General features: G+C 44.8%; 1 protein-coding gene across 3 annotated transcripts in view; it reads left to right on the top strand.

Annotated features, from left to right (window-relative positions):
* MED12L (mediator complex subunit 12L) overlaps positions 1–16,696 on the top strand; it is a 468,926-nt gene that overhangs the window by 101,805 nt on the left and 350,425 nt on the right. For all 3 annotated transcript variants that reach the window (XM_075201969.1, XM_075201971.1, XM_075201970.1), the window contains exons 12-14: positions 10,305–10,431; positions 11,714–11,922; positions 12,058–12,162. In XM_075201969.1, coding sequence (XP_075058070.1) covers positions 10,305–10,431; positions 11,714–11,922; positions 12,058–12,162 — 441 coding nt within the window. The remainder of the gene's footprint in view (positions 1–10,304; positions 10,432–11,713; positions 11,923–12,057; positions 12,163–16,696) is intronic.

A 16,696-nucleotide genomic window follows, 5' to 3' on the forward strand; every position in this document is an offset into this window, starting at 1 on the left:
GTAGACAGCCACACTTACTGGCCCACCTTGAGGGAGCAGGTGATACGGTGGCGGTACGAATTTTTTTTTGCAACAAATGAGGCTTGTCATAATGATGACTGCACTTTTCTCCAGATAACTCTGAGATTCCTGGCAGTGGAGCGGATCTCCTGGAAACCAGCGGACTTGAGTGAGTACAAGGAGTTAGATCTGGGGTGAAAACCATAATTGCAGAAAAAGAAAGAGAGGTTTCGGTAGATGAGGGACATGAATTATTACAAGCAAATTCTGCCCAGGGTAAAAAGGAGGACCAGTTATCATGGAATTCCGACATGTAGCATCGTAAAAATTGCTCTAAGGACTGGTTAACCCTTTCAGTTTGCCCATTTGACTGAGGGTGGTATGCGGATGACAAACTGATCTTGATTCCGAGTAGGGTACAGAAGGATTTCCAGAATTGTGCAATGAATTGTGAACCACGATCAGAAACGATATCAGAAGGAAGTCCATGGAGACGGAAAATATGTTGGATGATGAGAATGGCCAGATCTCGAGCGGTAGGAAGCTTGGTTAGTGGAATGAAATGTGCCATTTTGCTAAAGCGGTCTACCACGACCCAAATGGTATTGTGTCCTGCAGAGGGTGGCAAATCAACAATAAAGTCCATGGACAAATGTGTCCAAGGTTTTGCAGGAGTGGCCAATGGAACCAACTGACCTACCGGGCGAGTCCTGGGAATTTTGTTCCTGCCACAAACCTCACAAGAAAGGACGCGACTCTTGACGTCAGCAGACAAAGATGGCCACCATACAGTGCGGGAAAGGATTTCCAATGTTTTGAAAACTCCAGGATGTCCAGCAGTCTGATTATCGTGTGCTTCAGCAAGTACCGCTTTCCTTAGATGAACTGGGACAAACAAGCATCCTACTGGAGTATTGTCAGGAGCTAATCTTTGAAACCTTTGTAGGGCACAACTCAGGTCTTGGGTTAACCCAGCATGGATCATAGACAAGGGAACAATAGGCTCCGGAATAGTAACTGGAGCATGGTGTGCCAGGAAGCTTCTGGACAGGGCGTCTGCCCGGACATTTTTAGAACCTAGACGGTAGGTGATTACAAAGTTAAAACGGGTGAAAAACAGCGACCAACGAGCCTGCCGGGGGTTCAGTCGTTTGGCCGACTGTATATACTGCAGATTCTTATGATCCGTTATAACAGAGATCTGGTGTGCAGCGCCTTCTAACCAATGTCGCCATTCCCCAAAGGCCCACTTGATTGCCAACAGCTCTTGGTTTCCCACATCATAGTTGGTTTCCGCTGAAGAGAACTGACGGGAAAAGTAGGCACATGGATGTAAGCGGTGAGTATGGAAATCTTTCTGTGACAAGATGGCACCAGCACCGACGTCAGAGGCATCAACTTCAAGAATAAACGGTACCTTAGGATCTGATGTCTAAGGACCTGAGCAGACACAAAGGCTTTCTTCAGGGTTTCAAATGCAGTTATTGCCTGGGGTGACCAGTTAGCTGGATCGCTTCCCTTGTGTGTCAAGTTGACAATAGGAGCCACAATATCAGCAAAGCCGCAAATAAATCTTCTATAATAATTTGCGAATCCCAGGAATCTCTGGACCGCCTCGAGGTTATTCGGTTGTACCCAATCCAGGATAGCTTGGACCTTGGTTGGGTCCATGAAGAATCCTTCCGAGGAGATTATGTAACCTAGAAAGGACACTTTCTGAACCTCAAATTCACATTTTTCAAATTTAGCATAGAGATGGTGTTCTCGCAATTTTTGTAGGACTTGTCTGACATGACCCTGGTGTACCGATAATGACTCCGAATATATGAGGATGTTGTCCAAGTAGACAACAACGAAATGTCCAAGGAACTCACGTAACACCTCATTAATCAGGTCCTGGAATACTGCAGGCGCGTTACTAAGACCAAACAGCATGACCAGATATTCGTAGTGGCCAGAAAGCTTATTGAACGCCGTCTTCCACTCATCACCTGCTCTAATACGTATGAGGTTATATGCACCACGAAGATCGATTTTTGTGAAGATTGTTGCACCTCTTAGTTGATCGAATAGTACGGAGATGAGAGGAAGTGGATAAGTGTTCTTGACTGTAATGAGATTTAACCCTCGGTAGTTAATACAGGGTGTTAGTCCTCCGTCTTTTTTGAATACAAAGAAGCATCCTGCTCCTACCGGAGATTTAGATGGCCTGATGAAGCCTTTCTCCAGGTTTTCATCAATATATTCCTGCATGGATTTGGTCTCTGGACCAGAGAGGGAGTACAAGCGTCCCTTGGGTAACTTAGAACCAGGAATAAGCTTGATGGCACATTCAAAGTCACGGTGTGGTGGTAAAGTATCAGCAGCCTTTTTGGAGAACACATCCCAGAAGTCATGATATTGTGAGGGAAGCTGCTCCGGAGTAGACTGAATCACACGCAGAGGCAGTGTCAAGCAAGACTGTGTACAATAAGAGCTCCATTGGACAATTTCTCCTTTTACCCAATCCATGACAGGGTTATGACGGGAAAGCCAAGGGTGGCCCAGGTTCAAAGGAACTGACGGACATTCAATAAGGAAGAAGACTATGGACTCTGAATGGAGAGCTTCAATGTTCAACTGTAGTAGCGGGGTCTTCCAGGTAATCTTGCCGCCAGGTAATGGACTCCCATCTAAACCACATACAGTAATGGCAGATTTGAGTTCTACCATCGCAATTCCGGCAGAGCGGGCAAACCCGATGTCAAGGAAGTTGCCCGCAGCTCCACTGTCAATGAAGGCTGACAGGTCCACAGAACCAGCACTGAACGTGAGCCGTGCAGGGATCAATACAGCATTTTTTGGGGAAACAATTTGTAGACCTAGGTAAACTTTCCCCTCATTCCCTAGGCATGCTCTTTTCCCGGCTTATTAGGGCAGGAATGGGAGAAGTGGTCCTTAGGGCCACAATAGAGACATAGGCCTTGTGATCGTCTCCTGTCTCTTTCCTCAGGGGAGAGACGATACGCTCCTAATTGCATCGGCTCCTCACCATCCGTGGTAACAGGAATCAAGGCAGATGGAAGAGAAGATGCCTCCTTCTTAGACTTTCGCTCCTTAATTCTCCTGTCGATTTTAATGGCGAGGTGCATAAGATCCTCCAATGAGGTAGGAGTCGGGTATTGCACCAAAAAATCTTTAATCTGTTCCGACAGGACTAGGCGAAACTGACTGCGTAAGGCAGGGTCATTCCATCCACAGTCAGGTGACCATCTACGGAATTCAGCGCAGTATTCCTCTGCCAACCGCCGAGCTTGTTTCAAGGCCCGTAGATGAGCCTCAGCGGAGGCCGTTCAATCCGGGTCATCATATAGTAGACCTAATGCCTCGAAGAAGGCGTCTACCGACTGCATGGCAGGACTGGTCTGCGGCAAGTAAAAAGGCCCAGGACTGGGGGTTACCCTGTAGGAGGGAAATGATAATACCGACTCTTTGCTGCTCTAAACCGGAGGAGCGGGGGTCTCAACCGAGAATAGAGCTTGCAGCTCTCCCTGAAATTCCGGAACAGGGATCTAATTCCGGAGAACCGATCCGGCAAATTCATTTTAGGTTCACAGGTGGAACCTGGAGTGGATTGTGAGGTTTTTGCAACTTCTTCCTGAACGGACAAACGCTCAGACAATCCCTGGATCATTTGGTACAGGGACTCAACATGGCCTGCTAGGGCTTGCGCCGGGGACGGTGTAGTTCCGCTTCCATCCATTTCAACCTCATCTCCGGTATGTGTTTAGGACGGTTATAATGTTAGGAACCCCTCCAGCCGGCACAACACAACCCGGAGTCTACTATGCCAATCAGGTGTTCACTGGAGCCCCTGATGGTGGGGACAGACTGGGCTGCAGACTGACAGAGGGTCGTGAAGTGTGTACCGGCTGGGGAGAACCCAGGCAAACGGAGTGAAGTCCAAGCAGAGGTCAAGGGCCGGCAGCAGGTAGTAATTCCAATTAACAAGCCGAGGTCAAGTGTCACGAGCAGACAGGAAGATCGGTAAAAAGGCCAGAGGTCAGGGTCACGAGATACACAAGCAAAGTCCAAATCCAGGCAAAGGTCATACACTGATAATCATCAGAAATTCCACCAGGCAGGAACAAGGCACAGAGCAGGTCAGCAGACTGGCAACAGAAACTATAACCGGCAATGAGGCAGCAGACCTCATTGCCTTAAATACAGGCATAGACCAATCAGAAGTTGTATACACACCTGCAGAGTAATTGCTGGTACAGAGCAGGACCAATCAGGGCTTGTCCCTGAAATACACACAGTTGCAGGCTAATGTCCTGTAGTTCAGCCCCCTTCATTCAATCAGCCCACAGGCTGTCTATTGCGCGCATGCGCCTGGCTTCTAGCACTGGCGGGACGCAGCGCTACTGAAGAGGCATCCGGCCGTCGCCTTGGAGCCAGAAGCTAGCCGCGGTGGCTGTGAGTACCACCGCGGCTCGTGACACTGTACATCTCTCCTCCCACTAAATAGACTTGAATTTGCATCTCCTCCTTCTACAGTGACATGTGAATCTCCTGCCTCCACAGAGCCATGTGCATCTCCTCACTGCCTACAGAGACATGTCCCTTTCCTCTCTTTACAGAGACATGTGTCTGTCCTTGCTGTCTACAGAGACATGTGCCTCTCCTCACTCTCTACAGAGACATGTGCCTCTCTTTGCTGTCTACAGAGACACGTGCCTCTCCTCACTCTCTACAGAGCCATGTGCCTCTCCTCACTGTATACAGAGACTTGTGCCTCTCCTCACTGTTTGTAGAGAGTGAGGAGAGGCACAAGTCTCTGAAGAGACATGTGCCTCTCCTCACTCTCTACAGAGACATGTGCCTCTCCTCACTCTCTACAGAGACATGTGCCTCTCCTCACTCTCTACAGAGACATGTGCCTCTCCTCACTCTCTACAGAGACATGTGCCTCTCCTTACTCTCTACAAAGACACGTGTCTCTACTCACTCTCTACAGAGACATGTGCCTCTACTCACTCTCTACAGAGACATGTGCCTCTCCTCACTCTCTACAGAGACATGTGCCTCTCCTCACTCTCTACAGAGACATGTGCCTCTCCTCACTCTCTACAGAGACATGTGCCTCTCCTCACTCTCTACAGAGACATGTGCCTCTCCTCACTCTCTACAGAGACATGTGCCTCTCCTCACTCTCTACAGAGACATGTGCCTCTCCTTACTCTCTACAGAGACATGTGCCTCTCCTCACTCTCTACAGAGACATGTGCCTCTCCTCACTCTCTACAGAGACATGTGCCTCTCCTCACTCTCTACAGAGACATGTGCCTCTCCTCACTCTCTACAGAGACATGTGCCTCTCCTCACTCTCTACAGAGACATGTGCCTCTCCTCACTGTAAACAGAGACTTGTGCCTCTCCTCACTGTAAACAGAGACTTGTGCCTCTCCTCACTGTTTGTAGAGAGTGAGGAGAGGCACAAGTCTCTGAAGAGACACATGCCTCTCCTCACTCTTTACAGAGACATGTGCCTCTCCTCACTCTCTACAGAGACATGTGCCTCTCCTCACTCTCTACAGAGACATGTGCCTCTACTCATTGTCTACAGAGACTTCTCAAACAGCGGTTAGACTGAGCGGCCCCGGGGGCAGATGCCCCCCTGGCCAAGCCCACCCCTGCGTGTTTCTTCCCACTACAACAAAAACCTGCACCAATTTCCTAGAAAAATGAATTACTTTATCTCATATAAGCAATTTGGAGAATTGTGTGAATTAATTAGAATTTTCTGTAACTGCCTTAATGTATCAAATAATAAATAAACAAAGCCAAAGCTTTCTCAGTGACTTCCTATGTACTTCCAGAAATAATCTTGAAACTTAGTTATTTGTATTTCTGCCTTGTTATCATTTGCCTCGTTTTCCTCATCATTAGACAACTAAGGCAGTTTGTTAGTTCATTCCCAGTAGAGTGTTTGTGTGTTATTCAGAAAGCCATGAGGGGTCTGCTTGGGATGACTTTGTGACGTCTAGCACTACTAGTAATATAAACACTGTTTCACATCCTGAATCTGAAAGTTAAATGTTCTCTATTTATAGTCCAATGTTATTTTTTATATTTTTGGTATATGGGGGATATTAATTATCCTAGGATTTTAATGTTAAAATGAATTTTAGTTTCTGTAAATGACAGTATGTATTAACAGAAGTGGGGGTATATGTATTATACTAATGTACAGATTGCTTGGTAATCTGTGCACACAGTGGTCATACAGACATCACAGTTAGCTCAGAATTCCATGTCCTGTATAAAAAATACTTGTCCTTTGGTTCTTGCCTTTAGTTGAACATTTTAATCTGTGTTTTAAGGCTAACATAAGAAATGACTGTGTTTATGTATGCAGGTGCAACACTATTAAATGGGTTTTAAATATTAAGCTTTATACTTTGTTTAAGGTTTTAAAGTATATAAAAAGTACATAGTTTAAAGCAGTTGTCGAAGTGGGGTAGTACTTGGTGGTATGCCATACCGCCACTTCTCCTACTTGATTGTAAAACTCCATCTACTTACATCCCCATTACATTTTTCATACCGCCAATTCTTAATGTCCACTTCGTCCACTGCTTTACAGTATATGGTCTAATAATCTGTTATAACCGAAACCCTAATTAAATCATAAAACCTACTCTCCAGTAGTACAATATATGGTCCAACAACCTTAAGCTAATTCATTTTAGTACTAAAGCAAAGTTGTTGGGAGATGTGATTGTATGGTCTTGTTAATTAGCATGTTGTGGACTTATCACTGCACTCCTGCTTCTCTTAACTCAATCTGCTTACACTACCTATAGAGTCTGCTGTCTTCTCTACCTCCTTCCACATTCTCCCCTGACCCCTAATGATCCTCACTTCTTTCTGCCGGCTTTATCTGCTCCTCTGCCCCCTTAGTCTTCTGGATTCTTTCTGCCATTTGGCTCTAAGCATATGCCTGTCAATAGACTGTGTGCAGATGCATTTGTGCAATATAGATGACTATTGACTTTGTGCAATGGGGATTATTAATTAGGGGACAGTTTAGCTCCTAGTTGTGCCTGTGAGCATTTCTACCTAAAGGTTATGTATGATGCAGCTGTCAGTTTAATTTGGCAATGTAGCTGGAAAGGGATTTCGTACATTGTGGCTGTCAGTAGAGCTATTGCATTACAATAGTGCCATAGGCTTTTCTGAAATGGCATTGGGGTCTGTGCAACATGCGTGGCTTCTGCCACACATGTTGCCTCCTCCATATACTCCATATACAAGTAAAGTACTCAGGTATATCTGAGTACTTTACTTGATTGGTCTGCACTATTATTGTAATATTTTTGTAACGTTTATTAACATGGTTTTTGATAAACCTGCGAGAATACGAGTGAGAAGATCTACCCATCTTTGTGTATACATCTCTGAGCGCTTATTGTACTTATTACTTTAACGGTTTATGTATTATTGGATTTTGTGGGATCCTGTTATATGTACTTAGCAGGTTTGAAGGAGCACTATAGTTGACCTGTTATTTATTACATAAAAACAATTGCACACATATGCACCTACACATGAACAATCATGTGTTCACACAAACACATAGTAAAACACACACTTTTATTATTATTATTATTTATTAATATAGTCCCAATAATACTATGCAGCGCTATACAGAGAATATCTAGTCATTCACATCAGTCCCTGCAACATTGGAGTTTATAGTCTAAAGTCAATATCATGCATACACATACACAAAGTCAATTAACCTACCAGTATGATTTTGAACTGTTGGAGGAAACTGGAGCACCTGGAGGATACCTACGCAAACATGGGGAGAACATACAAACTCCACACAGATAGGGCTTTGGTTTGAAATTAACCCATGACCACATTGTTGTGAGTCAGCAATGCTAACTGCTGTCAGAAACAATTTAATAGTGGCCAATAACACTTTTTGCTTTCATTACCACCCACGATAAATAATCAATGAATAATATTGAAGGATCCGGCCAAAGAGTTTACCAGTCAGTTAAAAATAAAGGGGATATCAAATATACTGCCATTCTTAAGACCAAACATCTTTGTTTATTAGTAAGGCGCCACAAAGCTTTGCAGCGCTGAACAGTATAGAATAACAAATTATACAAGACACAAATCGCACATATAAACAGAACATGTACATATGAGATTGATGAATGAGCTGCAGGTGTGAGCAAATGTTGAGACAATAGGAGCAAGTGGGACTCAAAATGGAGATGAAAGAAGGGACTGTATCTGGTAGAACCGGCAGACGGAGTAGTATCAGGTGGGAGTAGGATAGGCCACAGCAGTGATAGGCAACCTGATATGCTTCCCGCATGGGTGGCCCTCTGACCTTCAGTAGGCTGCACATTACACTTATATCTCAATAATAATTTCAACAAATACATTTATTCAATGAAAGAAACACCTATCAGCAGGAGTTATAAATAAGTGTCCTAACTAAAAATGTTAGTGCTCTGGATGAGAGAGACCACTTGTATCCGCCAATCAAGGTGGGAGCAAATGCTGCCTCCCAACGGTGGTGCACTGTCGTCCTACTGTGGGAGCATGACTATCCCTTTACAAGATCTAGGTTGTTCTCCTACCCCGTGCTACTCTCTCCTTCCTGTTCATTCATTTTGACTCCCTGGTATGTCTGCTGTTGACTTAAGCTCAATTGCTTCTTGGCTGGATCCTTTTGGGGCCCTGTTTGGAGAGATCCTTTTTATTCACCTCAGGGAAAGCAATGCAACTAGCAAATATTCTAGGACTCCCTGCCACCCAACCAACCTGACATTAAATTAAACCACCCATGTTTAATAATCAGGTCTTCGAGATCTAATTAATATTCAATTCACATTCAATAAACAGACATATTGCCCCCTAACACCCCCTACATTAAATTAATAGCATTCACATTTCATAAATAGGCCTAGTCAGACATTCAATTAAAAGCACTCTGACCTCCCCAGTATTAATTTAATAGTCTCATTACAACACCATAAATTAATAGGCACCACAATGACTCCACAATTAAGTAGTCCCTACCATCACAATTATCCTACAATTAAATAAAGTGCCCCCACCAATAATTTTATTTGCCCCTGCTAACATTAAATTAGTATCCCTTACCCCAATTAAATTATTAGCCCCTACCCTTACCACATCATTAAATCAACCCGCTCTGTCTCTCACACTGATGGGGGAGACAGAGGGAGAATATTACTCGCTGAAGCAGAGAGTGAATGGCAGGAGGGAAAGACAGACGGAGAGACTCACATGCTGAGAAAGAGAGAATGGGGAGGGGAAGGCAGGTAGAGGGAGAGACTCACACATGCTGAGGGGAAGACAGAGAAGATGGAAAGAGAAACTCAGACTGACTGAGGGGGAGGGAGGGGGAGGGAGGGGGAGATAGACTCACAGAGTGGTTGGGAGGCAGATGGAATGGAGGGAGAGACTCACAGACTGAGGGGTAGAAAGGTTAGGGAGAGACATGCTGAAGGTAGTAGAGGATTAATTACCTACATAGCTGGAGGAACAGCAGCTCTAGTTTGGAGGAAAATTTGGTGGGCTGTCCAGGGGGCGATGTGCCATCTGTTGAACGCTGTGTATCATAATGCAGCTGGTGTGCTGGAGAAGAGGGTGGCCAGCCTAGATTAGCTGGTGGGCTATAGCTAAACTCAGGACTGAGTGGCCTGTGCTGCACAGGCAGTGCTTAGTCCACTTTCACTCTAAGATAATCAGGCAAGTGGACGAACATTGTGGTGGGCGGTGCTCATCTGCAGCATGGTGTCCCGCTGCCACTCCTACCTTGTTCCAACAGCTCTTGGTCTGTGACAGCACCTGATGGACACTTGGAGGCTGCACTTGATGTAATAGTGGGTGGCCATGGTGTCCCTTCGGCATTGCGCCATGGGAGAACACATCGGCCACACCACCATCATTTGGCCCTGCAAGCTATAATAAACAAATCTGAACATACAGGAAAGAGTTGGGGGCCGCAGATGAAGGCTTGAAGGGCCACCTCTTACCCATTACTGGGCTGTAGGTGTGAGAACATGAGGTCCAGGTAGTGTCCCTCATGGTTGGTGGGAGATGATATCCATTGGGAGAGACCACAAGAGGAAGTGAGCGTGAGGAGTTTATAGTCAGCAGTAAGAAGTAGTGGCGATTTTGGAAAAAGTGTTAGGATTGCAGTGTAAACATTGAATCATGCTGATGAGGTGATTAAATCTGTGTTTCATTGTTTCTGATATTCACAGCGATGCAGTGAGTCAGAGGTCTTGGACGAGAAGGAATCTATCTCTTCTGCTTCTCTTGCTGGATCAAGTTTACCCATTTTCCAGAATGTCCTGCTTCGGTTTTTAGATTCACAAGCTCCATCTCTCAGTGAGTTACGTTGTCCTGTATAGTTTTTATAAGCTGTGTCGAGCTTTTTTTTGCAAAGAGGTGACTCACAACGTTAATTTATAGTCATTAAAATTGTAGAAATAAAAATAACAAGATCACACTGTGAAAATTAAAAAGTGTCAAATTCCAATTAAATTATGCTTAAAAAGTTAAAGAACTTGTATGCCTACCAGTGCTTTGTGCACCTGTAAAAGCTAATATATGTCTCCAACCTGCAAGGAAAGCAAAATGTACATTATGCTGATGTAGGGTTTATGGCAAGGCAATCAGCTTTATGATAGTTTGGTGAATTCAGAATATTTAGGCAACGTTTAGTTACACTGTCTGCCTTCATTTTGATATATGGTTGGAAGCATGCTGAATATGTTAATATGCTTAGGTGGAGAGGAGTGTTGCCTCCACTAACGTATAGTGGAAAATTATGAGGAATTCATTGGGTGACAAAGCACAAAATAGTATGTGGAGGGTGCCCATCGCACTGCCCAGGACTGATAGAAGTTGTAACCAACCATTAGTCCTAGAATGCTCTGTCAGTGGCAAAACTAACAAACCTCTTGAGAAATCTGTGTCACCTTGTTCTTGCTAGAGAGCAAAAAATAGTGTAGCCAGATGTCGACTTCAACACACTGTATTTTGTTATTATAGATTTCTTTTATTGTGAAAATGAACTATTTATTTATAGTTTGAAAATGAACTATTTACTGATCATGGCCTGTACATAGCAAAGTAATAGTACTCACACTTGACCATCCTAACAGTCAGTTCCACCATTGTTGGCTGTCTACAGACCTGCTGCCTCTGTTCTCCCTGCACCCTGCTATGCCATAGCTTATACAGCGGGTTGCAGTAGGAATTACAAGTCGTAGGCCTGACCACTCTATAAATGGCTTGGAGAATATTGCAATCTATGTATAGTCGGGGCAGCTCGACGAGTTGTAGCTCACAACTCAGTACAGCAGAGTTCAGAGAAAACACAGGCTCTGATGTTTGAGCAGATGCCAGTCACGGGCAGAGGAGAGTACTATCATTTTAATATTTAGTACCCACAGACAGTAAATTTTAATTTGTTATGTTTTTGAGGAGAAACTATTTAAATACATTCTAGAAATGCCTCTCTGAAAGATTTCAGAGTTAATCACATAGAGCACACATCCATTGGAGTTACTATCTGCATATTATTATAGGAGGTACTGAAATGTCTGTTATCATGATTGGTGAGACACAGTTTTATGGCGCATTTTCTTATTGATTTGTGTTTTAGGTGACCCAAACAACGAACATGAAAAAAGTGAATTCATAAATTTGGTGTTACTTTTCTGTGAGTTCATCCGACATGATATATTTTCACATGATGCTTACATGTGCACTCTAATATCACGGGGTGATTTGTATGCAAGTTACAGATCTCATTCACCCAGTGGAGAACATATGGATGATCATTACACTAAAGATCTCAATGCCAAGCTGGAGGTAAGTGAATACTGAATCACGCCCTGCTTATTGAGCTTGGTGCTTCTGTCCAGGATTTATTTAGTGATTAGAATACGTAAAAACAACCCAGACAAATGGTGAACCAGCAACACTGACAGTCTCATTTATCCCTAGGAACATGTCTTAGGGGACCAAATGGAAATTGACTCAGGAACTACCCACGTCTTTGATGACATAGAGAAAAATGACTTCAGGACAGATTTTGGCTCAGAATTTCCTGTAAGTTTATCTGATGATCACAAATGTCAATTTAACGTATACAAATATTATTGTTCGTACAGTATGTAATGAGTATGTGGCTATGTATGGTCATATCATTATTGAATGAATGAGTGTACGTTTAATTTATTGACTTGGCCTTATTCCTAATTTTATCTTAAATTAAAACCTCGTATAGTACACAAAGTAATTTCAAAGCTGTTACATATTTGACAGAACAAGTGGTTTTAAGATTTGCAATGAAACATATTTGCAATCTGTCACTAATTTTCAGAGACCAATTTCACAGTATCATCATCATCATCAGTTTTTTATATAGCGCCACTAATTTCGCAGCGCTTTGCAGATAACTTATTCACATCAGTCCCTGCCCCAATGGAGCTTACAGTCTAAATTCCCTAACATAGACACACACACACACACACACACACACACACAGACTAGGGTCAATTTTGATAGCAGTCAATTAACCTACCAGTTTGTTTTTGGAACGTGGGAGGAAACCGGAGCACCAGGAGAAAACCCACGCAAACACAGGGAGAACATACAAACTCCACACAGAATCACTTCTATTGTTCTTTATGTATGTAAGTGTAATTCTCAACATGCTTTAAAAGTCAATTTGTATAGAACATTAAGATGTACAATACAATAAAATTACCATATCCGCGGATTTTGTTATGCCCATGTATTATTTGAATATTATGTGACTTGCTTAAATGCACTTGTCAAGCAGAAGTTATGTGTCCTTGGAAAATGTGTTTATGGATGGTTGTGCAGGACTGGAGTTCCCCTAAATACACAGATGTTCATGGATTTAGATGTCAAAATAAAGTCATATTTGAGTCATTTGGGGCTTTAAGTTGGAAACGCTCTGAAGAATATTAGTATATATAATGTGTAGCTAATATATGTAAGCACATAGCCCATTGGTTCCCATACTTTTGCAGTTCGCGGCACCCTTAGAGTCTCCATAATTTTTTCAAGGCACCCCTCCAAAATAATTATCGAGCAGTGCCATTTTATAAGTAGTCAAAAAAAGGTAATAAATATTTAGGTCAGGACAGAGATACTTATTTAGTTGTATGCAAAAATGATACACATAAATCCAACGGAAAAGAATATTTTTATATATATTTTTTCAATTATATTTCTGTCCACACACTCTGTGCCCCCTGCATCCACACACTCTGTGCCCCTCTGTATCCACACACTCTGTGCCCCCTGCATTCACAGACACTGTGCCCCCTGCATCCACAGACACTGTGCCCCTCTGCATCCACACACACTGTGCCCCCTGCATCCACACACACTGTGCCCCCTGCATCCACACACTCTATGCCCCCTGCATCCACACACTCTGTGCCCCTCTGCATCCACACACTCTGTGCCCCCTGCATCCACACACTCTGTGCCCCTCTGCATCCACACACTCTGTGCCCCTCTGTATCCACACACTCTGTGCCCCCTGCATTCACAGACACTGTGCCCCCTGCATCCACAGACACTGTGCCCCTCTGCATCCACACACACTGTGCCCCCTGCATCCACACACTCTGTGCCCCCTACATCCACACACTCTGTGCCCCTCTGCATACACACACTCTGTGCCCCTCTGCATCCACACACTCTGTGCCCCTCTGCATCCACACACTCTGTGCCCCTCTGCATCCACACACTCTGTGCCCTCTGCATCCACACACTCTGTGCCCTCTGCATCCACACACTCTGTGCCCCCTGCATCCACACACTCTGTGCCTCTCTGCATCCACACACTCTGTGCCCCCTGCATCCACACACTCTGTGCCCTTTGCATCCACACACTCTGTGCCCTCTGCATCCACACACTCTGTGCCCTCTGCATCCACACACTCTGTGACCCTCTGCATCCACACACTCTGTGACCCTCTGCATCCACACACTCTGTGCCCCTCTGCATCCACACACTCTGTGCCCCTCTGCATCCACACACTCTGTGCCCCTCTGCATCCACACACTCTGTGCCCTCTGCATCCACACACTCTGTGTCCTCTGCATCCACACACTCTGTGCCCTCTGCATCCACACACTCTGTGCCCCCTTCATCCACACACTCTGTGCCACCTGAATCCACACACTCTGTGCCTCCTGAATCCACACACTCTGTGCCCCCTGCATCCACACACTCTGTGCCCCCTGCATCCACACACTCTGTGCCCCTCTGCATCCGCGCTCTGCCCCCTCTGCATCCACGCTCTGTATCCTTTCAGCCCCCTCTGCATCCACGCTGTGCCCCCTCGCTCTGCCCCTTCTGCATCCTTTCTGCCCCCTCTGCATCCGCGCTGTGCCTCCTGCATCCACAAACACTATGCCCCCTGCATCCACACACTCTGTGCCCCTCTGCATCCACACACGCTGTGCCCCTCTGCATCCACACACTCTGTGCCCCTCTGCATCCACACACTCTGTGCCCTCTGCATCCACACACTCTGTGCCTCTCTGCATCCACACACTCTGTGCCCCCTTCATCCACACACTCTTTGCCCCCTTCATCCACACACTCTGTGCCCCCTTCATCCACACACTCTGTGCCCCTCTGCATCCACACACTCTGTGCCCCTCTGCATCCACACACTCTGTGCCCCCTACATCCACAAACACTGTGCCCCCTGCATCCACACACTCTGTGCCCCCTGCATCCACAAACTCTGTGCCCCTCTGCATCCGCACTCTGCTCCCTCTGCATCCGCGCTCTGCATCCTTTCAGCCCCCTTCCAGCCATTCCTCTGCATCCACGCTGTGCCCCCTCGCTCTGCCCCCTCTGCATCCTTTCTGCCCCCTCTGCATCCGCGCTGTGCCCCCTCGCTCTGCCCCCTCTGCAACCTTTTTGGCCCCTCTGCAGCTGCGCTATGCCCCATCGCTCTGCCCCTCCTCAACCTTTTTGCCCCCTCTGCCGCCGTGGACAGGAAGAGATAGAAAAACTAAAAAAAAAAGAAAAACTTACCAATCCGGCGGGTGTAATGACGTCATGCCCGACAATACTCCATATAGCCAGAATACCTCTATATAGCCTCACATGCCTGTATATAGTCAATATGCACACAAAATCAATATAGTTTCATATGCCCCTTATAGCTTTTGGAGGTACGAGGTATGTCTATTAAATAACGAGACTGATTAAATAACTCACCTTTATTTATTGGAATTACAAGGTTTGTCCCCTTCAATATACTCCCCATTTGCACTAGTACATTGCTGTAGTCTTGTTTTCCACTGGTTGAAGGCATGGAGCAAATCAATTTCTGTCACTTGTTTCAACATATCTGCTGTTTTCTTCTTTACAGCATCAACTGACTCAAAATGTGTCCCTTTAAGCACTGGTTTAACTTTTGGGAAAAATAAAAATCGCAAGGTGCTAAATCGGGCGAATATGGAGGATGTTCAAGTGTAGTAATGTGTTTGTCGGTCAAAAACTGCTTCACAGAAAGTGCTGGGTGAGCAGGCGCATTGTCCTGGTGAAGAAAGAAACCATTTTTCCACAGTTGCGGCCGTTTCTTTCTTACTCTTTCTCTCAACTTTTGCAAAACTTCCTTATAATAATGCTGATTAACTGTTGTGCCTTCTGGAACCCATTGTTCCAAAATTACACTCTTGATATAAAAAAAACCAATGAGCATTGCTTTGAATTTTGCCTTGCTTTGACAAGCTTTATTCATTCTTGGTGATGACGGTGTTTTCCAGTGCATTGACTGTCTTTGGTTTCAGGATCGTACTGGAAGAACCAGGTCTCATCACAAGTGATTACTTTATGAAACAGGTTTGGATCTGTGTCAAGTTGCTACAGAATGTCAACACAACATTCCTTGCGATGTTCTTTTTGCTCTGGTGTGAGAACCCTTGGGACCATCTTTGCACAAACCTTCGTCATGTTAAGATCCTCACGCAAAATTGTCCATACAGTGTCTTTGTTAATGTTCACGGATTCAGCTATCATTCGAACACTGAGTTAGCGGTCTTTTCGAACAATCTGACTGATTTTTTTCTACATTTTCTTCGGTCGCCCAAGGTGTTGATCTTCTTCGACACGTCCCTCGCTAAATCTTTTGTGCCACTCAAACACACGTGCACGAGACAGGCAGTCATTCCCATAGGCCGTAGTAAGCATTTGAAAAGATTTTTTTGGTGTCTTGTGCAATTTTACTAAAAATTTCAAATTGACACGTTCAACTTTTAAACTTAGCATTTTTTGGCACTCTACAGAAAACTGAACCAAACGAAATGGCGACTCACAATCAACTGAACGTCATAGAGTGTTGCGTGTCATGCAGGTTCAGACCAGTTCAAGGTTACTATGTATGCAATTATAACCGGTTCTGACTGCTTTGTTTACTAGGTGGAACCACAGTCTCGTTATTTAATAGACATACCTCGTATACGAACCTATGTAATATAGGCTCCTGCTGCCCACCCTATGCACCAGAGAACTATTCGGGACTTTGGAGCAATGGTAATGGTTCTTATTGCTTTTGTCATCACGCTCTGCTCCCACATCTGC

The sequence above is a fragment of the Mixophyes fleayi genome, chromosome 3, assembly GCF_038048845.1.
Source record: "Mixophyes fleayi isolate aMixFle1 chromosome 3, aMixFle1.hap1, whole genome shotgun sequence".
Classification (NCBI taxonomy): domain Eukaryota; kingdom Metazoa; phylum Chordata; class Amphibia; order Anura; family Limnodynastidae; genus Mixophyes; species Mixophyes fleayi.